We start from the raw sequence: 27,714 nt of genomic DNA, 5'->3' as shown, positions 1-27,714 counted from the left end.
TGACAGGAAAAGGTACGGGCTATTTGGCAAACTAAGGTACAGAGCCCGAGGCGGAAGCTGAGAAGGCGCTGCTCGGCTTGTAACGGCCGAAGAGCCAGCCCGGTCAGGCGCACAAGGCAGCGGCGCTGCGGGAGGACCAGGGCCGGCGCGTCGGCGTCCAGCGAGGCTGCGCAGACTGGCTCAGGCCGGGCGCCGCCGCACTGGGCATGCGCCGACCCGGTCGGGCGGGAACACCGCGTCCCGCCCCGCCCCGCCCCGCCCCGACTCCGCCCCCGCGCGCTCTCTTGCTTTTCTCAGGTCCTCGGCTCCGCCCCGCTCTAGACCCCGCCCCACGCCGCCCGCCCCGTGCCTCCCCCGGCCCCGCCCCCGCGCCCCGGATATGCTGGGACAGCGCGCGCCCCTAGAACGCTTTGCGTCCCGGCTCCCGCAGGTCCTCGCGGTCCGCACCGTTTGCGACTTGGTGAGTGTCTGGGTCGCCTCGCTCCCGGCAGAGTGCGGAGCTCTACCTCGGGACGGTGGCAGCCTCGAGTGGTCCTGCAGGCGCCCTCACTTCGCTGTCTGGTGTGGGGCCGCCCTGACCCCCACCCACCCCGGGCGAGCTCCAGGTGCGCCCGAAGTGCCTCCCAGGTGTTGTCCAGCCTCCCCCCGGGCCTGGAGTTCCTGGGCCAGGTCGCGCTGCAGTGACTGTGGCCTGGCGTGTGGCGGGGGTCGTGGCAGCCCCTGCCTTACCTCTAGGTGCCAGCCCCAGGCCCGGGCCCCGGGTTCTTCCTGTCCCTCCATGCTGCTAGCTTTCCCTCCGCCAGCTGCTCCAGGAAGCTTCCAGAAGCCCCTGCGCGGGCCTTGGCTTGCAGCAACCTTTTAGCATACTTAGGCAGAGTCCCATATTTCCTTCCTGCTGGAGGCCAAGTTCTAGGGGCCTCCTGGTTACTATGGCTGGTGTTTGTGTACATCATACCCTAATTGTATTCATCAACACTTAGAGTAAGCGAGGCTCGCTGGAGAGCCACACACACTGGGCACCGTAATGTCGGTGATAACACCGCAGAGGAGTTCTGATTTCGCACTCCTGGGTTCAGGACTCCTGGGTTCATCACCAGGGTTCAAACACCACTCAGGGTGGTGTTTGCTCTCAGTTGCTTCAGCTGAGTAGCTGGCTTTCTGTCCTGGAAAGCAGACTTTGTACATGTGTGTGCAACCTTTGCCTGCTGAGACCATCATCAGACAGGGAAGCGGCTTGGTCCAGAGAGGGGTCACCACAGCTGTTCTCAGTAGAATGTTAACTAGAGAGAGTTAAGCACAAAGAGCTGGGAATTAGACTGGTTATTTACATAGACATCCAAATATAAACCTATAGAGTATCTGTTAAGTCAGTCTCTCCCGTCATCTCCCCCATCCCTGGGCAGGTGTCTAGGAGATGGTTTTGTTATTTTCAGGGCCCTCTCAATGGCTAAAACACTCTGGGAGATGAACAAGATTTTAAAAACCCAAAGCTTAGCGCACCTGGTGGGTGGGGGTGTGAAAACTTTGAAGGAAACCGCGTCAAGAGGCTGGCTGATTGTTAACACCACATTAACTGAGAGGGCCAGGATACTTGGCGGGACCCGGAGCCTGACTGCAAGTAGCAGAGGAGAGCTGGCCTTGCTCTGCCGCGTGTCTGTCTTCCTGGGCCCTCCGTCTCGGGTTAGAATTTGAATAGTGGAGTAGTGTCTGCCACAGTCAGGGGCCTGGATGAAGTAGACCATCAGTACGGAGCTATACTCAGGTACTTTTCAATGTATATATTTTCATTTAAAGAAAAAAAAATCTGGGCCGGGCACCGTGGCTCACGCCTGTAACCTCAGCACTTTGGGAGGCCGAGGTGGGTGGATCACCTGAAGTCAGGAGTTTGAGACCAGCCTGGCCAACATGGTGAAACCCCGTTTCTACTAAAAATACAAAAATTATCCAGGCATGATGGTGCGTGCCGGTAATCCCAGTTACTTGGGAGACTGAGGCAGGAGAATTGCTTGAACCTGGGAGGCGGAGGTTGCAGTGAGCTGAGATTGCGCCATTGCACTCCAACCTGGGCGACGAGAGTGAAACTCTGTCCCGAAGGGGGGAAAAAAATCTGTATCAAAATAAGGATTTAACTAATAGTATTAGGCACTACTTTAAAAAGGCTGCTGTTAGTAAGGTTGAAAGAAATAGAGCCCTAGGTACACATTGGGTAGCACCTGTTCAGCTGCTCAGATTCTTGAACCTTGTTAAGGTCTTACTTTGATATCACCTGGGCCTTACTTTTCGTTGTTTGGGTTTCCTTCCCAGGTGTCTCAATCAGGGCCTCCTCTGTCCTTTTACAGGGAAGAAGAGGGTAGGAAGGGCCTGAAAAAGAACTTGGCTTCCCCCATTCCCCCCTCAGAGTTTGTTCCTCTCCAGTCCTCTTCCCACCCTTTCTTAGGACACCAAAACCCTGACTCTTTCAGTATTTTATAGTAAAATAAAGTTACTAAATTGTCCTGTTTTGCAGAGGACACACATTTAGGAGCCAGTGATTCAAACCTTCCATTTTTCTTTTTGGTGTTAATGCTCTTTTCAGTATATTCTCCTTGATAGAAAAAAAAAATGGAGGCAAAACTGAATTTTCTGCATTATCTTTTCCTTTAGCATTATTCTTGTTTTTGCACTTTATTCTGACCCCCTTCCCCAGCATAAAGTTCCATGTCCAGATCCACTTGCCCTGAGGTTTTTGACTTCCGTTTGGGGCTGTAGTCCCTCCAGGGGACACATCGAGCCTCCCAGACCCTGCAGGGCCCTGTGCTCATTCGGCTCTTGGGCTGTTGCTACAGTCCTTCCTGACCCTCTGTTTCCTGGGACAGGTAGTTTTTAATGCAGCTACTTTCTGAAAGAGCTGGGGTCTTACCGCAGAATATTATTTTATTATTTTTAGGGACAAGGTCTTAGTTTTTCGCCCAGGCTGGAGTGCAGTGGTGAGATCATAGCTCCCTGCAGCCTCAAGCTCCTGGGCTCAAGCGAACCTCCTGCTTTGACCTCCCAAGTACCAGGGACTACAGGTGTGTGCCACCACGCCTGGCTAATTTTTGTTGTTTTTGGAGGCCAGGATCTCCCTATGTTGCCTAGGGTGGTCTCGAACTCCTGGACTCAAGTGATCTTCCCTCCTAGGCCTCCCAAAGTGCTGGAATTAGAGGCATGAGCCACCATGCCTGGCCCTGCAGGATATTATTTAAACCAAACCTGAAGGATTTAAAATCGGAGAAGACACATAAACCATAACCTGACCATGGGGTGAGAGTGGTCTTTATATAGACACTCATGATGCACAAGCCAGCCCTACGCCCCACTCTCGTTTTGAAGTGAAAGGATTTATCTGGGAGGGAGGAGGTTTGAGCTGTGCAGGAGGGTCCTTGGTTGGCATGAGGATTTTGTGAACCTGTGCTGTTAGCTCTGCAGGCCTGTCTTGGGCATAGGTGAGTAGAAGCTGGAGACCTTATGTTGTGGACCAAATGTTGCAGGATGTGTGTTCTGTGGCTTTTCATTAATTGCTGCATATCTGCTGGTTGGTGGAAATAGTCTAGTTTTCTTTTGACTTAAAAAAATTAACAGTACAGCTTATATCAGAGGGCTGTATAGTTTGGGGAAAACTAATGAATATAGTATGGAATGTAATGAATGACTGACTTATTCATAGAGCTATTGAAGTGATTTACGAAGAGGAAGAAATCATTTTTGTGACTTTGTTGATCTCTGAAGTGTTAGGGTGGCTTTGGCAGCTGTGGATCACCCGTAAAGTAGTCAAACACTGAGTCCTGCCAAGGTGCTCAGTCCCGGCAGCAAAGCCAGTCTTCAGCAGCCCGCGCTCCCGAAGCTCCTCCAGCTAAGTAGCTGAATAGGCCGCCCTGGGGGCCGCCCATGGGAGTGCTCTGAATGGTGAAACTTGGTTTTGACACCACAAGTTGTTTTCAGTTAAATCAGTGGCTCAACAGCAGAGCAGGGTTCTCCACGGAGGCCTCATGTCCCCTTCACCCCACCTGGAGGTAGCTGTTCTAAAACCAGTAAAAAATTCTACAAAAACATTTTCTTATGGTTGTTAAATTAGTCATAGTGTGTGTAACCATGAAAGGAATGGTGAGAGCGCAATAAATGCCTGTTGTGTTCACTCTCCTACTCCTGAAAGTTTCTTGGTAGAATAATTTCCTACCTGTGATGCTTGTGAAGTCAGCAGTCTCTCACCCAGCCCTGCCACCCATTCCCAGAAGTCTGGGCTGGGGGACACCGAATGCGTAGTCCACCAGCGGCATGGCTTGTAAAAGGAGGCACTTGTTAAATCTATTGGTTTTTATTGTAGACATCGTTCTGCCCGTCGCAATAATATGTTTATGGACATTTTTCTGCAAGCACAGCACGGGTGGAAGTTTTTACTGACAAACTGAGTCATATGCTTAGAGGTTTAGAAAACGCTTGCCTTATTGATGGATCAGGCAATTCTGGCACGGGATGTTCAGAGATATTTAGGTGGGAGAAGAGAGTGAATGAATCTCAGGGCAGAGAAGGAGATGGGGCATTATATGTTGAAATGCAATAAATAATTGCTAGTTATTTATCATTTGTTTTTAAACTTTTAGCTACATTGTACTCCCCAGGCAAAAGGACTCTGGTGGACAGCCGGGGATGTCATGTTCAGGTGTCTGTCCTGCTTGTGTGGGGTAAGAGCCACTACCCGAATGCGGTTCCAGCAAGACCTGACAAGCCACAGCCCCTTGAACCTGTTGCTCTCCGTAAAATGGGATCTTCACAGGCAACAGCAGAGGAGCGTTTCTCTGAGGGTGGCCTGGGCCCTCTGCGTCAGAATTACTGTGGGTGCTGGCTAGAGAGGTCTCTCGATTACAGGGCCCCATGGGAGACCTACAGGACCAGAACCTGGGGATGCCAGGGGATTCTGGCAGACCCTAATGCTTGAGCACCTCTAGGGAAGGCCTTAGGATCCTCTGGGAAGTAGCACTCTCCAGCCCAGGCAAGCTCTGAGTCCCCCTTCCAGAAGGATCCATCGGCAGTTGGCATTGCTGTAGGTTGTCTGTGCATATGGGTCTGAGTACGGTTTTGTAACTCCTGAGAGCCGTGAATCTCTTCAAATTGCAAACCCAACATGTTATCATAGCATTCGAGTTTTCAGTTTTGTGGTTATGACAAGATGCAGATGTTACCAAAACTTTGGCGTTAGTTTTACAAACAAATGTGAAGCACGGACAGCCCATATCATATTTCACCCCTTCTTTCCTTTTGAGAGGGTTGTCTTGTTTTTATTCCCCTCTGGGTCAAGGCGTTTTCCTGGTCTCAGGTGAGGGTTAACTTTCAGAGGCACAGCTGAATACATTTTGTGGGACTGAATGGAGCTTTTCTACAGGAAGTGCCAGAGCCGTGTGTGGGAGTGATGCTGTTTCCTAGCTGGGTCACCCTGGGCAACTCTTAGCCCTCCAGGCACCTCCCCATCCAATGGGTGGGGACGATTATGCTTATTCTGTCTACCTGGGTAAGTGTAGGCACACAAGACAGTAAATACATATTTTTTTAAAAGTAAAATTTCTATCCACTACATGGGTAGAAATTTTAATTTGGAGCTGAGTCTCATGGAAGGATGAAACGAGAAGACAGTGAAGAACCCTTTCGAGCCCTCGTTTTCCCCCAGTCCAATCTGAATCTTTATTTTGCACATTCGCACACACCCAAGCCCTCACCAGGGGCGTGCGCACGGTGGTCAGGAGTGCACCTTCTGGGAACAGACTGGCTTCCGTTTGGACCTGGCTTCACGAGTTATAATCCTGTGCCCTTGAGCAGAGTTACTTAACCTTCCAAGGCCAGGTTTCTCCAAAAGTAGGGCCAGGGACGGTTCCCATCCAGAAGGAGGCCTGGCACGGGGGAGGCCTGAATGAAGGCGGCTGGTGTTTGCGGATGCAGAGTCACTCTGTTTTGGTGGAGGCAGGACTAGATAGAGGTGGGGCCACTTGGCCACATTCGCCACCTCTGGTGCGTCTGAGGTTCCAGAAGGTCACAGAGCATTGTCTGTGCAGCATAAGGTTGTTCCCTATTCATTTGCTAGGTCTCTGAAATTCTTTTGTCTGCAAAGAGGCTACTGGCTCTGCCACCTGTTTCTGTCTTTTCACAGTAGACGTTATCGAGGTGGCAGCATTCTGAAGGTTCAGGTGTGCCACGTCAGCCTAGAGTGGGCAGGTGGGCTTCGTGTGTGCTCCTAGGGGCACTTGGCAGTTGCTGACAGCCCGAGACACGGTCTGGGAGCCTTGACATTATTCATCTGTTAAATTGAAAGAACTTCCCAAAGGACCGACACAGGATCTGACACGATGGCAGTGGCCAGGAACCAGCAGTGACACCAGCATGTGACAGTATTTTCCCATGTGTGACGGCCGTTTAGACCACAGCAGTGAGGGGTAACGCAGGTCCACTGGGTAAACTTGGTCAAAAATGGGAAGTCTGCAGCATTTCGTGTGTTTGTGGAAATGGGCCTTATTTTTATTTGGGGTGTCTCCTTAATCTCCTGTCATGGTTCAGCTCACCCTGGTGGTTATTCTGGGCGTGCTGCGCTTGTTGCCTTGTACAGACCAACTTAGGAAAGGCTCACCACCACCCCATGAAGGAGAAGGCGCTGTGAGTGTCTTTGTTTTGCATATGAGGAACCCGGGCCTCGGAGAGTTTGAGTGACTTGCACGGGTCTCCTGGGATAGAGGTAGAGTTTTGTTTTCAACCCAGATTTACTTGATAACCAAGTGCAGGCTCATAACCACTTGTGCCAGGCTGGCTTTGCAACGATGAGCCTGAGAAACTGTTAGAAGTCCTTTAAGGGGCAAGACAGGGCGTAAACAGACACATACCTGTTTATGTAGCTAACGTTTTCTGAACATCAGTGTGACCAAGTGTTGTCTTTGGCTTTGTGGGAAAAGCAACGTGCCCAAGTGTATTCCTGCTTGAAGGTGTTGAGCCGTAGCTGAGGCTGGGTGCAGTGAGGACTTGGGGATGGCAAAGCTGTCCCTGTGTGTGCCTTGTGCCTACCCCACACACCACTAGAGAGTGGAGCGACCAGGGCGGTGGGGCCAGAGGAAAGATGGGAGGATGCAGAGGGCCAGCCATGTCCTGGGACTGTGCACACGCCTCACCGTGTCCCTGCAGGCCAGGGACCCATGCTTGATTCCCTCTGAAACATTTGCGGGACTGCGGTTACCGGTCAGGTTTCTCCAAGTGGCCCAAGGGGTGGGCATTTTGAGCAGAGCGGTGGGACTGTGGACGCGGGCACATTTGGGGACCTGGCCATAGTTCAGTTTGAGCAGGGTGTGGCAGGCATGTGGGGCTGGACAGGAAGGCAGAGCTAGCCGGTGGGGCCAGGGCCTAGGGAGCCCAAATGCTGCGGTGGGTGAGGGGCCTTGTGAGTGGGGAACACTAGCCTGTCAGTGCTTCCCAGAGAAGATCACGGGGCTGGCAGGGGGCTGACTGAGGCAGAGGAGGCAGGATGGTGGCAGCAGGCCTGGCAGGGCGGGGACAGTTCCAGGAGTATAGCTGGAGTCAACCCTGGTGGCTTCTGGTAGGAGCCAAGCAGGTGGGAGTCGCAGAGTGTGGTTATGAGGGACTAAGTTTAGAATTGCTTTTCTTACTGAGAGAGAGGAAAGCCTTGGTGTGTGTGCTTTTCATGCGAGGGAAGCCAGATAAAGGATCTGGCTTTGGAAGGGTAAACAGGCCCCCCTCTGCCCTGCCTGGCATCTGGGTTCTGAGGCGGGAGATTGCCCGACTGCAACCGCGTTCAGGCGGGGATGGCAGCGGTGGACCCAGGCTCATTACCATTGCTCCCACCCCAGCCTGTCCCTGTTGGGGGCAACCTGTATGTCCTGCAGGAGTCACGGAATTTTAAAAACCAAACCGTCAGGTGTTAGAGGTACAGTCACATCAGAATGCAAATTAGAAATAGTGTGTGCTGGGGCCTTAAACACCATGACATGTTTCGTGGGCTGGTGTGGCTGAGTGTGCCCCTGGGCAGCAGAGATTGATGAGGGTGGCTGGGCTTCCTCCGGGCCCTGGGCTCGAAGTGGCCTTGCCTTCAAGGGGCTTCCCGTATGGTGGGGAGACGTGCTTGTCACACCCACACATTTTGTAGGACTGGTGAGGGCTGGCTAGACTGAATGAGGTGAAGAGCTTGGCCTTTGTTGGGTGGGGGGAGCTTGGTAAGTGGTTGAAGACGTTGAAGAAGGCCCTTCTGAGGAGGTGGCTTTCGAGTGGAGATTTGAACAGTGAGAGGTGGCAAGGTCTGGGAAGGAGGCTCCCAGGGGACGAGTGAGAGCTGCAGGTGCCTAGATGGCTGCAGGTCGGTGTGTTGGAAGCACAGATGGGAAGTCCTAGGAGGGTCACAGGGTGGGGTGGGGTGGGGAGCGTTGAGGCCACTGTTGCAGGCCTAGATTCACTCTAGGAGTGTTAAAGCCAGGGTCTCAGCCTCCTGCAGTTGTCATCTAGTTAAAGTCGTGCCAGCAGGGCAGGGCTGTGTGTCTGGGTGATGGGGGATCAGATGAGAAAGTGCGTGCCACCTTCAGCACGGTGCGTGAGAGGCGTGGGGCACGGCGGATGCAGCGGGTCTTATTAGTAAGGCCTTTAACACTCAAGTGGAAGTTCCTAGAATAATGAGCGAAGAAAAGGAGTGATATATTTCCAAAAGTTACTGAATTTAGCTAGCTATCCCAAGAAAAGCCCATGTGTGCTATTCTTTATTGTGCAGAAAAATTCGTTTCTGTCACCATTGTGTTATCATCAGATTAAGCTGTCAAGTCAGATGGATGCTGTGGTTGTGCAGGGTGCAGGCCGATCAGCACACTCCCAGTACCTCTGCAGGCCATCAGTCTCCAGCCCAGGCCAGCCTGAGAGGCAGGTGACATGGGAAGGGAGGGGCTTCCCACCAGGACACAGGAGGTTGCTGAGGAGGCTGCTCCCATCGTGCCACTTCTGAAATAAGGAAGAACTGTTCTTTAGAAGGAATGCACAGGTTCTGAAGTTAATGCTCTTAAAGCTCAACGTTATCCACCCTCTTGGCCACAGTTGACCACCCTGTGGTCGTCCTTGGCCCAGCAAGTGCACAGGCTCTTGGAAAGCCACAATCTGTGACCATATTCATAGGTGACCAACCATTTGCCAGGAGGCAGGACTTTGCTAAAACGGGGATGTCCCAGGCAGACTGGGGTGGGTGGTTCCTGCCTCCCTCAGCTCTCATTCCAGGGTCCTCCTGGGCATCACTGCTGTCATTTTGCCACTAGCTTGAGTCCACCTGGGCCTTGAGGCAGAAGCACTCGTTTAATTTTTTTTTTTTTTTGGTTCTCTGGAAGCATGGGCTTGTAACCTTCCTGTTGTATTTTGCCATGAGTGTAATTAGAACATCTCCCAGAGCCTGGGTCATTTCCCTTTAGCTGGATGTGGCCCCAGCTGTCCTTGTTGCATTTTTTGGATTGTCACTCCAGAAAGCCTTCGGGGTCATGGTTCTCACTTCCTCAGACATTTTTCTTTTCTGGGTGTGGGGATCTTTTGCTCATAAGACTTCCCTTCTTTGGGCGTGAGACGCTTCTCCCCCAGCTGTGGAGATCATGACAGTTGCAGCAGACGACTTCTTGGAAAGGTGGAATGCTCTGGTGTTGGCCAGGGAGAAGCAGCTCCATGGTCTCCAGGAGTGTCCTGGGTTCCCAGGAATCCCACGGCTCCTGGGGGAACCGCTGCCTGGGGCAGTGCTGGTTCCATGGTCTGTTGGGGTTCCTCGGTGCTCACACTGCCCCAGCTTAGCCAGCATGACTCAGGATGCTGGGACCCATTGCCAGGCTGCTGGGAGTGGCCGGGTGGGGAGGTCAGCTCTGGCACCAAGGCCACGCTGGGGCTGCAGGGCTTGGCTGGAGGGGGTGCTGCCCTGTGTGTCCTGCTATAAGGGGTCGGGGACCCTCCCAACTCAGGGTGCCCTGCACACCCACACCGCCTCCTTCTTCTATCTGTGAGGCACCTGGGAAACTTCTGGACATGTCAAACCCACACCAGACTGAGAGGCGGGGTCCGCCACAGGAGTGGTTTAGTGAGGACCAGAAACGGTTTTTTAGCTGGGCACTGGCACAGACAGGGTGAGAGCCAGCCGCATGGTCCTCGCAGCCTCCCCGCCTGTGGACCCCTCTCACAGGCCAGGCAAGTCTGTGGGCTCGTGGGACCCCGGCAGTGCTGGCCTCCTGTGTTTGGGCCTCTGCATCTGTGCTCTGCCCTGAGGTTGAGTGAGTGGGGGACTCGTGTCCCTCTCAGAGCTGCAGCTGCTCTATCCTCAGGGAACCTCTTCTGACCTGATCCCCACACAGACATGCTCTGCTGCCCTCTCTGAATCCTCCTCATTCTCACTTCTTCCAGAAGCTATTTCAGCCCCCATGATCTCTCCCTCTCTGGGGCCCTTCACACGCCACTGTTTTCTACTAGACTTGTATGGTTTCCAACTCTTGATGGTGAGATGCTAGATTGGATGCTCTCCAAGGCCTGGTGGGTGGTTTCTACTGGATGGAAGGCCCAGCACAGAGTGCTGGACACAGGGTGCTGTGGACTGAACCGTGTCCCGAAGATTCATAGGCTGAAGTCCTGACCCCCAATTTGGCTGTATTTGGAGGTAGCGGCTTTAGGAGGAAATTAAGGCTAACTCAGTCATGCGAGTGGGATCCTACTCTGCTAGGATTGATGGGGAAGAGAGGATCTTTTTTCTTAGAAGAGAAAGAGAGGATCTCTCCCTCCCATACCGTGTGAGGACACAGCAAGGAGGAGGCTCTCTGCAAGCCAGGAAAGGAGCCTTCACCGGAAACGGAATCAGCCAGACCAGCAGCTCTCACTTGCCGGCCTCCAGAACCGTAAGAAAATAAGTGTCTGTTGGTTAAGCCCCCAGTCTGGTATTTTGTTATGGCAGCCCAGGCAAACCAATATATAGGTGAATTACAGACTAAAGTTGTTTCAAAGGCACAAAACTCATCAAGCGATTGTGTATGAAGTTGGAATTTGGGGCTGAGGATAACTTTGTCATCAGACAGTGCTCCAAAAAGTCACTGTTCTCAGGTTTAGCTCTTGGCATCCCAAAAGATGTGAGTGTATTACAGTAAAAGATAAATAACAAACAGAAACCCAGATTTCATGACCAGAAACATCAGTGGTTGTGGGAATAGGGTACAGCAGGCAAGACAGGAGACCCCAGAGGCCAGCAGACCATGGAAAGGCCTGGTGCTATCCTAGCCCTGGGTGGGCATGCTCTGGTAAGTGGTAGAGGAACCTGTGCCCTGATGGGAAGGAGAGACCAGCTCAAATGCTGCCAGACTGGGTTTTTTAAACCAGTCTCTACAGGTTCATTGGGATTCTTTTTGTGGGTTGGTTGATTTTTTTTTTCCCCCTCCAGATTGATCAATATACACACTCTAATCCAGCCTGGATCAAAGGACAGCATGTAGTCATCTGGTTGGACACCAGCTACATCTCTCAGAACCATACTCTTTGCTGCTTTTCAGGCTAAGATAGCTCTCTGAGACTGTTTGGAGGTCTCTGTTGATTTAGGGACCTTGCAAGACATTTCTTGCTGAAAGCCCCACTGGCCCACACCTCACCAAATTGGCTTATGTGGCTACTGATGGGGGAACATAGAAAAGGTAGATAGAAAAGGTTAAATTTATTTCTGTCTAACTCACCAATTCATGCTATGGATTGTAGATCTGCAAAATATATAAAGTTCATAGGGATTTTATGATCGTTGCAAAGGAAACAAATTGTCAGCCTTTTCCTGAAGGGTCTCGCCATTCCTAAGCTCTGGCTATGCCCCTACTTCTGGCTGGCTGTGGCCTTGCAGTGCAGGCTGGCACTGTGCCCCTGGCATCGGGCTTTGGGGGGCCCAGCTGTGCAGGGAGTGGATGCTGTGGTGAGTACAGGTGAAGCCAGAGTCCTGGCTTAGGGCATGTGCTCTGCTTCCTGTAGTACTCTTACTATTTAAAGTGTGGATTTCAGTTCTTCATTATCTTTTATTTATTTATTTATTTATTTATTTATTAGCACAGCTATGTTTGTTGTTCAATTCCATAGTGAGCGTCTCTACGAATATGATTAACCTTGAGGGTCATCTTATAATGTAATTATTAATGATTGATTCTGTTTATCCTTGAAATCAGTAAGAGAGGCATAATGGTTTGGTCTGTAGTTGGGCGTGATTTCTTACATTTCGTAAACACAGTTCTGTGACAGCAGTTGTATCAGTTTATTACCCAGAACATGTTTGATGACTCTGAAGGTGTATGATTAGTTTTATATAATTATTTTGATATGTAGTGTTCCTTACATGAGTTATGTTAATATGGCAAATAGTGTTAACATCTCCTGCCACTAATAGTTAGGGTGGGGATGTATAATAATTGATCTTCCTGGGAGTGCTGTAGTGTAAAAACAATTCAGGCTGTTGGAAGTATATTTTACAAGTGTGCATTGGGACTTGGGGATGTTATATTGAAAAACCCAATTGTACAGTTACCATGGGAACCCAATTAGAATAGATTGGTTGATTTTTTTTTTTTTTTTGTCTTTCATCTTGACCAAAAATCTATGTATTTTAAATGTTTTCATATGGAATTGTAGTCATATACTGACTTGCTATGCCAAAGTATTCTGCTCGTTTTTTCCACCTTTAAGCTAAAATAGTGAAAAGTTCTCAAGTGGATCCTTACGAGAACGTCTTCCAGAAAGAATCAATCACGTTTTGTTAGAAAAGTTTGTGTGAGTGATGGTGGTAGAGTGGAGGTGGTGGAAAGCTTTTATGAAAAAAGAGAGAACGGGCATTTTCCTACAAGGAGAGACAAGAACCCTCACGTTCTTCCTTTGGTGGAGGACATGAGTGTGTTTCTCTGTTCTCACATTTGTGGAAGATGAGATTAGGTCCCTGAATGGCCCTCTTCGTGTTGTGGAGGGGTAGGGATGGGATTGGGGTGGGGGCGGAGTGGTGAGGGTGGGATCTGTGTTTGCCCTCCTTGCTGGGGGTCCTCACATTGTTTGGTCTCAGAGCCTTTTTGCACAGCTAAAACTTATGTGGGATCCCAAAGAGATTATGTGAGTTATGTATTAATACCCCATTAGAAATTAACCTGAGAAATTTTAAAATATTGATTCATTTAGACAATAAACCTATTAGCTTTTTGCATAAATAACGTTTTAAAATAAAAAGTAGCTATATTTTCCATAAAAACCAATTAGGGAGGAATGTTATCAGTTTGAATTTTTTAAAACTTTATAATGCCTGGATGAATAGAAGACAGCTAGCTTCTCCTGCTTCATTCAGTCTGTTGTGATATGTTGTTTGGGTTGAAGCACATCAAGAGAATCTGGCCTCACTCAGGTAAGTAATTAAAAGGGAATAGTGTTTTAACAGCTTTCTCAGATAATTGAGGATATTTTCCTTTGACACTACATCAGGACTTGGCAAGTGGTAGTTTCCTGAGGGTTCGTAGCAGTGTGCAATCCGAGACCCCCTCTGTGAACTTTTTGTTCTCTATGACGTTAAAATCCACCGGTATGCCTTGCACTTTGAGTGATTTCGTAGCGTCTTTCATCGGCCCTGTGGAAAATGTTGCTTCATTGAGTTATACAGATCTTCCAAATATTGACGTTTCCTAATACAGTCCTAAAAATAATATTTGTTAATATCACCACCTTTCTCCTTAGAAAAGTCGTTTAGTATTGGGAAGCCATGGTGGTGGGTACCAGTATTCTAACATTTTAATCATCACTTGAAAGTTCCGACTGGGCACACTGACTCATGACTGTGATTCCAGCACTTCGGGAGGCTGAGGTGGGAGGATCACTTGAGGCCAGGAGTTGGAGACCAGCCTGGGCAATATAGCGAGATCCCCATCTCTCCAAAAACATTTTTTAAAAAGAAAGTACCCTTTTTATCAGCAGCAGCAGATACTGTCAGTTGTGTTCACTACAGGTACAGACTGCTCATTTTTGAGAAAACATCCGCCAGATACGCAAGTCTGAATAACAGTTGTTTGTGAGTCATTCACACTAGCAAAGCTTTTGTTCTAAAATGAGGTTGGTACGTTCATCAGCAGTCTCTGCCACTTGCGGAGCCCTGCTGGTGGCAGCGTCATTCCGGTTTGTGGCAGAAGTGCTTTGCTGCGCTTCCCATTAGGTCACAGAATGTTTAGAAGGGTCAAGATTTAGTGAAGTTTGATTGCTTCGTCAGGACATTCTGAAGTGAACCTGCCTGTTGCCCTGACCGTGTCTTCCTCCTAGAGTTTGGTGTCAATATCTTGGCGCTTGCGGAGGCATCCACAGTTTTCCCCACCATGGCTTCTGTGTCGTCTTTCACCGTGCGGTGTGTGGTTAGCCATAGTTTGTGCAGGTGCCCTTTAGCAGATGGGGGATGTTTTACTCTTTTCTGCAGTCAATACGGTGGATAACTCTCATTGGTTTCCATGTCTTCAACCAATGTTGCGTTCCTGGATAAATGCCCACCTGGACTTGGTGAATTACTATTTTCATAGATTGCTGGATTTGACGTGTTGATATGTTTGTGGATTGTGTGTCTGTTCATGAGAGGTGTTGGTCAGCAGCATTCCTGGAGTGTCTGTCTGCTTTGTTAGGAGGGCAATCTTGCACTCATAAAATGAGGCCTCTTCTATATTTTGGATTAGTTTGTGTACCATTAGCATTGTCTCTTCTTTAAATGCTTCATAGGATTTACCAGTGAAGCCATTTGTGTTTGAGGTTTTCTTTGTGAAAATAACATTAACTATGAATTCAGTTTTTTTTAGTAGCTATAGGGCCATTCAGGTCATTTATTTCTTCTTGAGTGACTTTTTGGGATTTTGTATTTGTCAAGGAATTTGACCATTTCATCTAAGTTTGTTGAATTTATTGGCCTAAAGTTATTTTTATATTCCTTTATTGTCCTTTTAATGTCTGTGGGATTTTGAGTCATGTCCTTATTTTTATTCCCGATATTGGTAATTTGCACTTTGTCCCCATTTTTGCTAACTGGTCTGGCTAGAGGTTTATCTGTTTCTTGTCAGAGAACCAACTTTCGTTACTTGATTTTTCTCTCTTTTTTCCTCTCTTACTGATTTCTGCTGTTTATTATTTCTTTCTTGTGCTTACTTTCAGTTTAGTTTGCTTTCTTTTTTGTAGTTTCATAGGGTAGAGGCTTAGATCATTAGGTTTTCCTTTCTTCTTTTCTCATATAAACATTTAATTCTAAAAATTCTCTCTAAGCACTGCTTTAGGTGTGCTCACAGGTAGACATGGTGTGTTTTCATTTTGATTCAGAGTGGCATATTTCCCAGTTTCCCTTGTGGTTTCTTCTTTAATGCATGGGTAATTTATTAGTACATCATTTAATTTCCAAGAATTTGGGGATTTAAAAAATATTTGGGTACTTTCCCAGTATTATTCTGTTACTGATCTGCAGATGAGTTACCTTGTAGTCAGAGGACATACCTTTTATGATTTTAATCCTCCTAGATTTGTTGAGAGTTGTTTTATGGCCTAGAATATGGTCTACCTTGGTGAATGTTTGAAGAATGTATACTCTGGTTCTTGGGTGGAGTGCTCTTTAAATATAGTTGGGTAAGGTTTGTTGATAATGCTGTCCAAGCCTTCTATATCCTTATTGAATTTTGTTTCCCTATTCTAAAAATTATTAGGAGTATTGACATCTCCAGCTATAATGGGAGACTTGTTTATTACCCCTTTCAGTTCTTTTGGTTCTTGGTTCATCTGTTCTGAGTGATTTCATTAGGTGCATACATGTTTAGAATTTTAACATCCTCATGGGGAATTAACCTTTATTCTTATGAAATGGCCTTCTCTAGTTTTGTTGTCATATTCCTTTTTTTGAAATTATTTGATATTAGGATAGCCACTCCAGCTTTCTTTGGATTAGTGTTTTTGTGGTGTTTTTCGGTTCTTTTATGTTTAACCTGTTCTTGTCATTATATTTAACATGTGTTTCTTGTAGACAACACAGTTGGGTCTCTTGCTTTAAAAAATCTAATCTGACAATGTCTTTGTAAAATTGGAGTATTTAGACCATTTACATTTAATGTAATTATTGACATGGTTGGGTTTAAGTATACCATCTGGCTATTCATTTGTCATTCACCAATTTGTTCTTTTTGCCTTTCCTCCATCTTCCATAGCTTCTTTTCAATTATTCGGATATGTTTTTGAATGATTCCAATTTAACATTCTGTCTACACTATTGGCTTATTAGCTATCTCTCTTCTTTTTTTAGTGGTTGCTTTAGGATGTGTAATGTACATACTTAGCTTATGCTTATCATAGTCTGCATTCATGTAATATAATACAACTTCACGTGCAGAATAAGCATCTTAACAAAAGTATGCTTTTTCTCTCATCCCATTTTTTGTTATATTATTGCTACATATGTAATATACTCCAAAATATAGTTATTTTTATGTTGGGCAATCAGTTTTCTTTTAAAGAGATTTTAAAAACCCAGAATTTGCATTTATTTGCGTATTTACTGTTTCTTGAAATCCTCATTCCTTTGTGTAGATCCTAGTTTCCATTGGGTATCATTTTTTTATGCCTGAAAAACTTGTACCATCATTTCTCAAGTGCAGGTCTGCTGGTATCTGAATTGTCATGCATTTGTTTTTGTTTTTTGAAAAAAACCTTTGTCTCACCTGCATTCTTGAAAAAATGTGAATTCTAGGTTGACTTGTCTTTTTGCTTTTTAATACTTTAAAGATTTTGTTCCATTGTGTTCTGCCTTGCATAGTTTCTGATGATCAGTTTGCCGTCATTCTTAAATTTGTTCCTCTGTATGTAATCTGGCATTTTTGCCACCTCTGGCCACTAAGGTTTTCTCTTTGTCACTTGTTTTCAGCTGTTTGATTATTTGTTTTTATGTTTCTTCTGCTTGGGTTTCACTGAGCTTCTTGCATCTGTGAGAACAGGTTATGTATCCCTTATCTGAAATGGTTGGGACTAGAAGTGTTTCTGATTTTGATTTTTTTCAGATTTTGGAATATTTGCATAGATAGATAGATAGATAGATAGATAGATAGATGTAGATATCTTGGGGATGTGACCCAAGTTTAAACATGGAATTTTTGTTTTCTATATACCTTATCCACATAGCCTGCAGGAAATTTTATGTATTATTTTAAATAATTTTGTGCATGTTACAAAGTTCTGACTGTATTTCAACTGAGACCTGTCATACAAGGTCAGGTGTGGAATTTTCCAATTGTGGCATCGTGTTGGTGCACAGGTTTTGGGTTTTGGAGCATTTTGGATTAGGTGTTCTCAACCTTGTTTTACCTCATATAAATTTTTCATCAAATTTGAGGAAATGCCGCTGAATATTTCTTCAGATATTTTTCCTGCCTCCCCTTTTTCTGAGGCTCCAATTGCACATGTGCTGCTTCATACTGTCCTGCGTCTCCCTGAGCCCTGCTCATTTTCCTCAGTCTTTTTGTGTTTCTGTGCCTTGATAGTTTAAAAAACGTTATTTTCTCATTGTTGCTATTTTTTCCTTCTGCTGCATCTAATCTGTACATCATATCGATTGTATTTTTTACTTTAGATTCTGCATTTTACATCTCTATACGCTCCATATGGGCCTTTTAAAATATCTTCTATTTCTCATGTCGTGTGCGGGTTTTCCTCTATCTTCTCAAATATGGAGCATGTTTATAAGAACTGTTTTTATGTCCCAGTCCCCTTGTTTTACTCATCTCTACTTTTCTGGGTTTGGTTCTGTTGAATGATTTTTCTCCGATTGTGAGTTATATTTCTCTGCTTCTTATGTGTGTGTGTTTTAAATGGGATCCTAGACATTGAGAGTTTTGTTGTTGACTGCTAGATTATGTTGTCTTTTAAAAAACAGTTTCGGACTTTGTTCTGGTGCAGGTTCAGTTTCTTGAAATTGTATCCTTTCAAGGCATGCTTTTTTAAAAAAAAGTTTCATTAGGGCAGGTCCAGACCAGGTTTTAGTCCAGAGATAGTTTAGTCCTACTATTTATGTAATGTCTTTATTTTATAAGGGTGTGTGTATGTGTATATATGTATGCATGTGTGTATTATATATATAGTATGTGTGTATTTTATATATATGTGTGTATTAAATCTATATGTATTACATATATATGTATCTATATGAAAAAATAAGGCAGCTCTGAGGTCTTTACCTGATGAATGTTGTATTAGGAGATCTTTCCACACTGGCTGGTGAGAACATGAAATATTCCCAGCTCTGTCTGTGCTCAGAAATTATTTGGGCTGCTACTTCTGGGGATCTTTTTTTGACCTCAGGGAGTGCCTTCTCAAGCAGTGTCCCAGTAGTTAGGCAGAAGCCACAGGGACTCTTCTGGAGATGCCTGGCATGTTCTCTGAGTAGGCCCTTCCTCCCTGGTACTTCATCCTGAAGATTCTAGGTGTTTTGTTCTTTTTGAATTTTGATCTCTTTCCCCACTTTGGTGAGACCACCCACTGGTTTTGTCTCAGATGACCCTCCTCCTCCTCGACACAGCCTGGAGGCTGCATCCAGCCCTTCTCTGGCGGCTAGCTCACTTCGCTTTCCTTTCCTTGGGGAGCATAGCCCCTGGCTGCTGTTGTCCTTGTTCTGAAGACCATTGTTTTCTATAAAAGTTGAGCACACCTAATTCAAAATCTGAAATGCTACAGCATCTGAAAATTTTTGAACATTGACATGATGCTCAAAGCTGATGCTCAAAGGAAGTGCTTATTGGAGCATTTTGGATTTTTGGATTAGGGATGTTCAAATGTAAGTATTTGCAAATATTCCCAAATCCAGAAAAATCTAAAACCTGAAGCACTTCCAGTTCCCAGAATTTCAGGTTACTCATCCCATACTTTATTTCGTTTTAGCCATTACATGTGGTTCTTGCTACTCTGTCATGGCTAGAAGTGGGATCCCCACCAAGTTATTAGTGGACTCATATAAACAAAAGAGAGGCCTGCTTTGCTGTTACCGGACTGAGATTGCTCAGATTACACAAAGCCCTCTGGCCCTGACCCCAGACTTTTTACCAGCCTGAAGTGGGTGAAAAACTTCACCGACTACTTTCTAGGCATGTTTAAGCCTGCTTATTCTGGCCCCCACAGAATAAGAATTCAAAGAACAATAATTTTCGAGAAGACTTAATTTAAGTTCATCTTCCTTATTAGACTTGATATAGATAGATAGCCTTTTTAATTTTTTTTCTCACGGAAACAGAGTTGAAGAAAACTAATTTACCTTTTAAATTTAGGCACAATTTACCAAGTCAAGGTGTGGTTCTGTTCCGTTCTGTTCTCTTTTCTCCTTCCTTCCTTCCTTCCTTCCTTCCTTTCCTTTCCTTTCTTTCTTTCCTTTCTTTTCCTTTCCTTCTTTCTTTCTTTCTTTTTGAGTGGGGAGACAGAGTCTTGCTCTGTTGCTCAGGCTGGAGTGTGATGTTGCAATCTTGGCTCACTGCAACCTCTGTCTCCTGGGTTTAAGCAGTTCTCCTGCCTTAGCCTCCCAAGTAGCTGGGATTACAGGTGCCCATCACCATGCCTGGCTAATTTTTTGCATTTTTAGTAGAGATGGGGTTTTGCCACGTTGGCCAGGCTATTCTTGAACTCTTGACCTCAGGTGATCCACCCGCCTCGGCCTCCCGAAGTGCTGGGATCACAGGTGTGAGCCACCGTACCCAGCCGGTTATTGTATTTTCTGTATGCTTTTTGATCGTTCAGCTCATACTCAGTCTTTCCCTGTACTGTTTGAGAAATTCACGGGGGAAATCCCAGATCACAGGTGTTTGGTGAAATTGGTATAAACCTTAATTGACTTTCTGTTAAGAAACATAAAAATATTTATTTCTATTTCTACTCCAGAGAAGGACTGTTCAAACCTTATATGGAGGGGGACCCAAGATTGGGAAGGCAGAGGAAACAAAGGGCATCTTTGATTCAGATTATTTTTCTCTTGTCATCATTGCAGGCTTAAGTGTGTGTCATCACTAGAAATGTATTCTGCTGATGTCTGTCATTTCAGCATTTTCATGTTGTCGAAAATGAGACCAGACAGAAGAAGAGTGTTTTCTTTCCTGCTAGAACTCATACAACACTGTCATTAATGCCTCTGGCAGTCAGGACTTTAATCAGTTAAATGTAATAGTGGTGATAACGTTAAACCCTTGTATGGCAGTCTTCCCCGGGCAGCCTAGAGAGCCCTGTGCAACTCTGCATTTGAAAAATCAATCAACTAGGGCTGTCTTTTGTCCTGGGCTACTCGGATAGCTGCTATGAACCACACAGCACTAGCCTCCTACTTGTTGAGATGACACTTTTCCTGCAGCCATGCCCACTCTTGACAAAGAATAATTAGGTGCCCTGCATAAGTGTATGGGGACCTGCGGGTGGCTTGGATGGTTTGCCCTCCTCTCATGGGGGTCCACACGAGCATACAGAATGGAGGAAGTCATGATGGTTGCCGTGGTTCCTCAGAGGAACAGTTAGTTTTTCAAGTAGGACTCTGAACAGTGGTAAAGGCCAGACTTGTTCCAGTGACATCACATCTCTGGGGTTGCTAGGAAGTAAAGGAGAAAATGGGTTCACTGGCACAGTTTTGGATTACATGTAAGTTTTAAAGAATAGGAATGTGTGTGTGTATGTATAATATATACACTATATTATCATTACCAAAAATGATGCTTGCTATAGTCTTTTGGTGGAAAGGAAATTTCCTTCTCTTCTGGTTGTCTGAGTTTTGTTTTCCTTTTTTTTGCTTCCCTCCAGAAGGGAAACAAAAAATTGTATATATATACATTATATATATATATATATATATACACATTTTATATATATATACACACTTTATATATATATATATATATATGTACACACTATATATGAAATGCCTGTTCATATCCTTTCTGCCTGTATTTCTGTTGGGATTTCTTTTTCTTATCGATCTATAGGATTATTTTATATAGTCTGGATTCTAATTCTTTGTCAGGTATATGGGCTGTAATTTTCTTCTCCCAGTTTGGCCGGCGTTTTCATTTTCTTTATACACTGCTAACGATATAGGTGTATGTATGTATATATTCTCTTGATTGTGGGTTATATTTCTCTGCTTCTTATGTGTGTGTTTTAAATTGGATCGTAGACATTGAGAGAATGTGTGGTGTGTGTGTGTATATATATACCATATAGGGGTGTGTGTGTATATATATATATAAATATATATATAAAAATGTATATATATATATATATATAAAAATATATATATATATATATATATATATATATATATATACACACATATATATATACACACACACACATAGGTATATATATATGTATGTATGTATGTATATATACACATAGATATACACACACACACACACACACACAAACATATACCTATATGGTTAGTAGTGGGAAGCCAAGCTGTTTCTCAATGTCAGATGGTTAAGTTTTGAAATTTTCTCTCATTCTACTCAAGGGTAGAATGATTGGAGTGTCAGTGTTCAATGTTACAGGACAATAACTTTTGTAAAAATGGTTAAAGCAGATTAGACCCCAGTCAGTTAATCCACCTCCTCACCAAAACTTGGAGTTATCATGCTACTAACACTTGCTAACCTACTGGGTAAAAATCCTGTCTCATCGTGATCTTAATTAGCACTTCTGATTGCGAGCGACCTTCAGCATCTTTTCATGTTGCCATTCATCAGGCCTCTTTTGCGAAATGCCTGTTCATACCCTTTCTGCCTATATTTCTGTTGGATTTTCTTTTTGTTATTAACTTATAGGATTATCTTACATAGTCTGAATTCTAATCCTTTGTCTGTTATATGTGCTGCAATTGTCTTATCCCAGTTTGTGGCCGTGTTTTCATTCTCTTTATAGTGCCTTTTGATGGACAGGAGTTTCTAATTTTAATATAGTTGCATGTAATTGAATTTATGATTCTTTTCCTTTATAGTTTGCACATTTTGTGTCTTGTTTCAAAGTGCTTCCTTATCCCCAGTCATAACAATTCCACTATTTTCCTATGAAAGTATCAGTTTTCCTTTTCATATATAAGTCTGCAGCTCATTTGGAATTAACTTCTGCTGTGGTATGGAGTGGAAGTTCAGTTCTTTTTTAATATGAATAATCAGTGGCTCCAGCCCCATGTATTGAGTAACCCCACCTTTCTCCAGGGCTCTGCAGTGGCTTTACTGCAAATATATGACAAACATGTGACTTGCAGATATAGGGCAAGAGAGGCACTGCAGAGCCCTAGAGAAATGAGGAGAGACACAGTAAATGGAGCTGGAGCCACTGACTATTCCAAGTGGACGCATGCCTTTTTCTGGGCTCTCCTGTTCCATTGATGTTTTTGTCTTTCTGTACTGATGCCACAATGCATTAATTACTATAGCTTTAGGCTAACTCTTAAAATTGATGAGTCAGCCAGGCACAGTGGCTCATGCCTGTAATCCCAGCACTTTGGGAGGCTGAGGTGGGCAGATCATGAGTTCAGGAGTTTGAGACCAGTCTAACCAACATAGTGAAACCCCGTCTTTACTAAAAATACAAAAAATTAGCTGGGTGTGGTGGTATGCGCCTGTAATCCCAGCTACTTGGGAGGCTGAGGCAGGAGAATCGCATGAACCCAGGAGGCAGAGGTTGCAGTGAGCTGAGATAGCACCATTGCACTCCAGCCTGGCTGACAGTGCAAGACTCTGTCTCAAAAAAAAAAAAAAAAAAAAAAAAAAAAAAAAAAAAAATTGGTGAGTAAATCCTCATATTTTGATTTTCCATTTTCCTCTTCAGGAGTTCCTTGATTCTTTTGGGACCTTTGCTCATCCATTCGCATTTCAGAATAAGCTTGTCACATTCTTAGACTAACCTGTTTGATATTTTGATGGACATCCTTGGGTCTGTAGACTAATGTGGGGAGAATAAGATCTTTAGGATATGAATCTGCCTCTTCAGGAATATGCGCTCTTGCACTCTCTTTCTCTCTTGGATTTCCTTAATGTCTCTCAAATTTTAATAAGTGTTTTCATAAACAGCTTGTGCACGTTTTGAAATACTCCCCGTGTCCTTATTTTTTTTGTTGCTGTTCATATTACAAATGGCATCTTTTTCTAGGATTAGATTTTTCTTTATGACTGATATGTGGAAATGCTATTAATTTTCATGTCTTCATCTTATATTTAATTTACTTTCTAATTTTTTTAAATGAATGTACCACATATATATTCTTTGTTTTTTCTACATAGACAGAGTTTTGCTTCTTTCCTTCTACTCTTTCCTTCTACTCTTTTACTTGTCATATTGCACTAGGATCTCCAGTTCCATTTTAAGTCGATGTGGGGATAATACACTCATTTTGTTACTTATTTTAATGGGAAAACTGCTAACTCTTCATTACCAAAAATGATGCTTGCTATAGACTTTTGGTAGAAAGAAGTTTCCTTCTCTTCTGGTTGTCTGAATTTTATTTTCTTTCTTTCTTTTTTGTTTTTGCTTCCCTCCAGGAAGGAAACAAAAAATTGTCAGAAACAATTTCAGAGCTAAAGAAAGCTTCTTAATCTCCTTCTCCTCTACTGTTCCTTGAAAACTTTTACAAAATTATGAACAGGCTTCAAATTTTATTAAGTGATTTTTCTGCATCTATTTAACTGTTCATGTGATTCCTACCCCCATATCTGTTAGTGTGGATCATGACTTCTAGGGAATTATTAATGTTAAGCCATCTTTGCATTCCTGGGGTGAACATTACTTGGCCACTAAGAATCATCCTTTAAACACCTGCTAGACCAGGCTTATTAATTTATTGCTTTTAAACTAGTGGTTTAATTGCTTTTAAGGTTATTTATTCTTTATTGTTATTGTTATAAGATGATTCTTCTTTAAAAACTGGTTAGGTTAATTATATGAAACTATATTTATTTTTGCACAGTCTTTTTCCACCCTTTAACTTTCAGCCTTTGTTCTTACATTTAAAATGTGTGTAAAGTAATATAGTTTTAAAAATATCCAATTTGGTAGTCTTTATTTTTTAATTGAATTGTTTAGTCCAGTCACATTAAAATAATTATAGTTGAGCTTACTTTTACCATTTTGCTATCTGTCTTCTATTTATCCCATCTTTATTTGTTCATTTATTTCTAATTTATTTTGCTTTCTGATTAATAAAGTACTTTTTAAATCCATTTTTCTCCTCTTTCTGGTTATACAGATTTGTATGTTTCATTTAGTGATTAGCCTGGAGATTATAATATACACCCTGGACTTATAGTTCACCTAAATTGCTACTTTGCCACTTCCTGAATAGTAAAATACTTTACAAAATGTTAGTCATTTCCCTTTCTTCCAGCTTGGATGCTGTTGTATTTTAATTACATCTACACATTTAAAATGCAGTAGTCACTTTTGTTGTTGTTTAAATGCTCGGTGTTTGTGTCACCGTGCCCCATGCTTGCCCTCCAGTGCTCTCCGTTGCTTCTCCATCATCATGCCTCCATCTGGGCTGACTTCTGCTTGAAAGACTTGTTTGTTTACTTAGTTTTTAATGCTAGTCAACTGGCAGTGAATTGGTCCATTTTTAAACACTAATAGTTATTGATTGTTGAGTTAGCAATTATTTACCTTGTAAAATATGACATTCCATCGTCTTCTGGTTTCTGAAGTTTGCTGAAAAGTCAGCTGTCAGTCTTATTGTTGCACTTTTGAAGATAATGCAAATGTTTTTACTCTGGCTGCTTTTAAGATTTTTTCTTTGGTTTGAAGCTAATTGTGTTATGGTTTGTTGAGGTTTTCTTCATATTTATTCTGCTTAGGGTTTGCTGAACTTCTTGAATTTCTGGATTGCTCTCTGTCATCTATTGGCAAATTCTTGACCCTGATCCCTTCAAATATTGCTCTGCCTCATCCAATCTGTCCTTTCCTCTGGGAGCTGAATTATAGGTAGGTTAGTCCTTTTGACTGTCCCTTGGATCTTTATTCTTGTTTTCTTTCCATTCCTTTCCCCTTTCTCTACCACAGTTTGGATATTTTCTGCTGAGCTCTCTGGCAGATCACGGACCTTGTTTTCTGATGTGTCCAGTCTGTTACTAAACCCATCCAATGAATCCTGAATTACAAATTTTGTATTTTTCAGTTCTAGAATGCCCATTTTGTACTTTAATATATATTTTAATTCTATATTTAAAATTCTTATCTTTCCCACTTATGTTATCTGTCTTTTCCTCTTATTATTAAGTGTATCCATCGTAATTATTTTACACTTCTTATCTGCTAGCACCAGTATTGTGGACGTCTATTCCTCTGCTTGTATTTTCTTCTTTTTTCCCTTCTCTTTATTATTAATTATTAAATACATGTTTTTGCTTTTTGCATGCTTTTAAAATTGTGAGTGTTTGCTGGAATTGTGCATAAAGGACTGTAAAACCTCTGGATTGTCACGTTTTTCATCAAAGCAAAAGCTCTCTTTGCCCTTGGTTAGGCATATGGAGTGAGGGGTGAAGGACCTTGGTTTCATGAGGGATTGATCTGGGTCAGGGCTGGCCTGTTATTTTACTAAAACTCAGCCCCTAGTTGGACCTTCCCTTTGAGCATGGTCTTTTGATTGGAAGCCCATGGTCTCTTTCTCTTCAGCCTGTAAATACTTTGGGAGATCCCTTGGTTCTCCCCTTAGAAGGTTTTGAGCTGAGCTCTTTAGCTTCCCACCTGCCCTGTTTCAAAGTCTCCTAAATGTCCTGATGGGAGATGTGACTGTATTTGAAGCAGGCCCTTTTCTCTCTGTCTTTCCACCCACCTTTCCTCCCACCCCAGTCTCATAAGTGCCATTAGATTAAGGGAGAGTGCACTTTTCCTTTTAGGAGCCCTCACTTGACCCACCTCTCTAGGCTCAGGAACACAGCCCCATAGGATAGCAAATTGATTGCACTTTTGGGGTTCTTCCGATTCTGATCTTTCATGCCATCCCCAACAGACCACCCAGAGCTTCCCTGGTTTCCCTTCGCAGGTGGAGTGGCTTTGTGTGGACTGCCATAGTGCTCCCCATCTGCACTCAGGATCAGTGAGTGTTTCTGGGCAGCAAAGGGCAATCTCCACTATACAGCCCCAGTCCCCCTAGTCCTGGTTGCTTCCACAGCTCTACAACATTTTAAAAGATGAGTTTTGTAATTTTTCTGACTTTTTCCAGTTCCTGTGGGAACACTGGGCTGCCTCCATTAGTTCGTTTTGCTTGGAAATGAAAGTCCATTCTGAGCACTGATTGAAATCTTGACTGAAATCTTTGATTTCTGCTTTCTCCTTGGTCATGATTTGTGCTTTCTCCTTGGTCATGCTTTCTCCCGTCATCTATCTTCCTTTGCCCACACATTTCATAAATGCTTATTTTGTATTCTACACAGGTTGCTTTAAATATCTGCAATCCTGTGGGTCCAGTGTGGGCTTTGTGGTTTTCATCTTTCTGTGATTTCTTGTAACTCTTATGATGACATGGGGACCTTGTTTGATGACTTGGTTGATTATTAATTTATATGGGCTGAGCCTGATCTGTTTGACTCCTGAGTGCCTAAATTAGGGATGCTTTTCTCTAAGGGTGGGTGTTTGGGTTTCTGTTGCCTGGAACCAGGGGGTCTCAAGGCAGCACCACTCAGATCTAGGACTTTCTAAGGCTTCTCACTCAATCAGGGCCCTCGGGTTGTCAGGGAAGCCCCAGTGGAGCGTCTAGAGGTCATGGGGTGTGCACCTTCTCTGCTGATGCTGCCCACTTTCCCGCTGCTTCCTTCAGCCCTGGCTTACTCTCCTTTTTCCGAGTGCCCCGATTCTCCTTGGATTGCCCCTGCTTGCTAGAGAGGCCATCCAGGAAACTTTGAAACATTGCCATTTATTCAATATCTAGTGTATCATAGTCCCTTAATCCAAAACAACTGGTTTGGTTTTTGCATAAAGCTACCAGAAGATAAATATAGATAAAAATCTTGAAGATTTAGAAAAAGTAATATTAAAATAGATACTTAGACAGGTTCTTATCAACATCTGCAAGTGTTCATCCCAATATGGATTCCATTAGTTAGAGGGGTTTTAAGAGGGGTCACTGTGCGCCAGGCCCAGTGTGGGATCTGGGGGAGGTTGTCAAAATTGTCTTCTAATCCAGAACAACTTGCTCACTAATATTTATATTTCTGCCTTCAATCTGGGAAGCAACCCTTTTCAGAAAGCTTTGCTGCAATACTCTCTAGGGGACAAAGCTGAGTGAAACTCTAGAGGCTTGTCTTACACGCATAGACATCACATGCACACTTACACCCCAGTCATTTCCGCATGTGGGATCATCAGAGTTGTGTGTTTGACTTTTTCACCTGACCTTGTAAGTGCTTAGCCATAGATTGAACTCTTTAATATTATTTTTGGAGATGGCAAAGTGTCCTACTGTAAAGATATAACCTTCTTCCATTGTTAGGAGTTTAGGGCAATTTCATATCTGAGACTCTGTCTTAAAGAATTAATTAAAATTTTGTGCACAAAGATGTTTAATATAGTGTTTTGAGAACTCAACACACAGGGAAGACTTCTTGTGTCTTACATTGAGAAATTCTTAACCAGCCTCTTAGTTTCCTGAGTTCAGCACTGTGTTGTATAATTTTGAAGCCCCAATAGTGATATGGTCATTTT

The 27,714-nt window shown here is 44.0% G+C and overlaps 1 protein-coding gene across 1 annotated transcript in view; it reads left to right on the top strand.

Annotated features, from left to right (window-relative positions):
* Nucleotides 1-352: 352 nt before the first annotated feature.
* Nucleotides 353-27,714, top strand: part of MGMT (O-6-methylguanine-DNA methyltransferase) — a 299,169-nt gene continuing 271,807 nt past the window's right edge. Inside the window, exon 1 of the mRNA XM_003275486.4 lies at nt 353-460. Coding sequence (XP_003275534.2) covers nt 380-460 — 81 coding nt within the window. The 5' untranslated portion in view covers nt 353-379. The remainder of the gene's footprint in view (nt 461-27,714) is intronic.

Source organism: Nomascus leucogenys, chromosome 3 (assembly GCF_006542625.1).
Source record: "Nomascus leucogenys isolate Asia chromosome 3, Asia_NLE_v1, whole genome shotgun sequence".
Taxonomy (NCBI): domain Eukaryota; kingdom Metazoa; phylum Chordata; class Mammalia; order Primates; family Hylobatidae; genus Nomascus; species Nomascus leucogenys.
The sequence above is the reverse complement of the archived record's forward strand: the minus strand, read 5'-3'. Positions and strand labels throughout refer to the sequence as shown.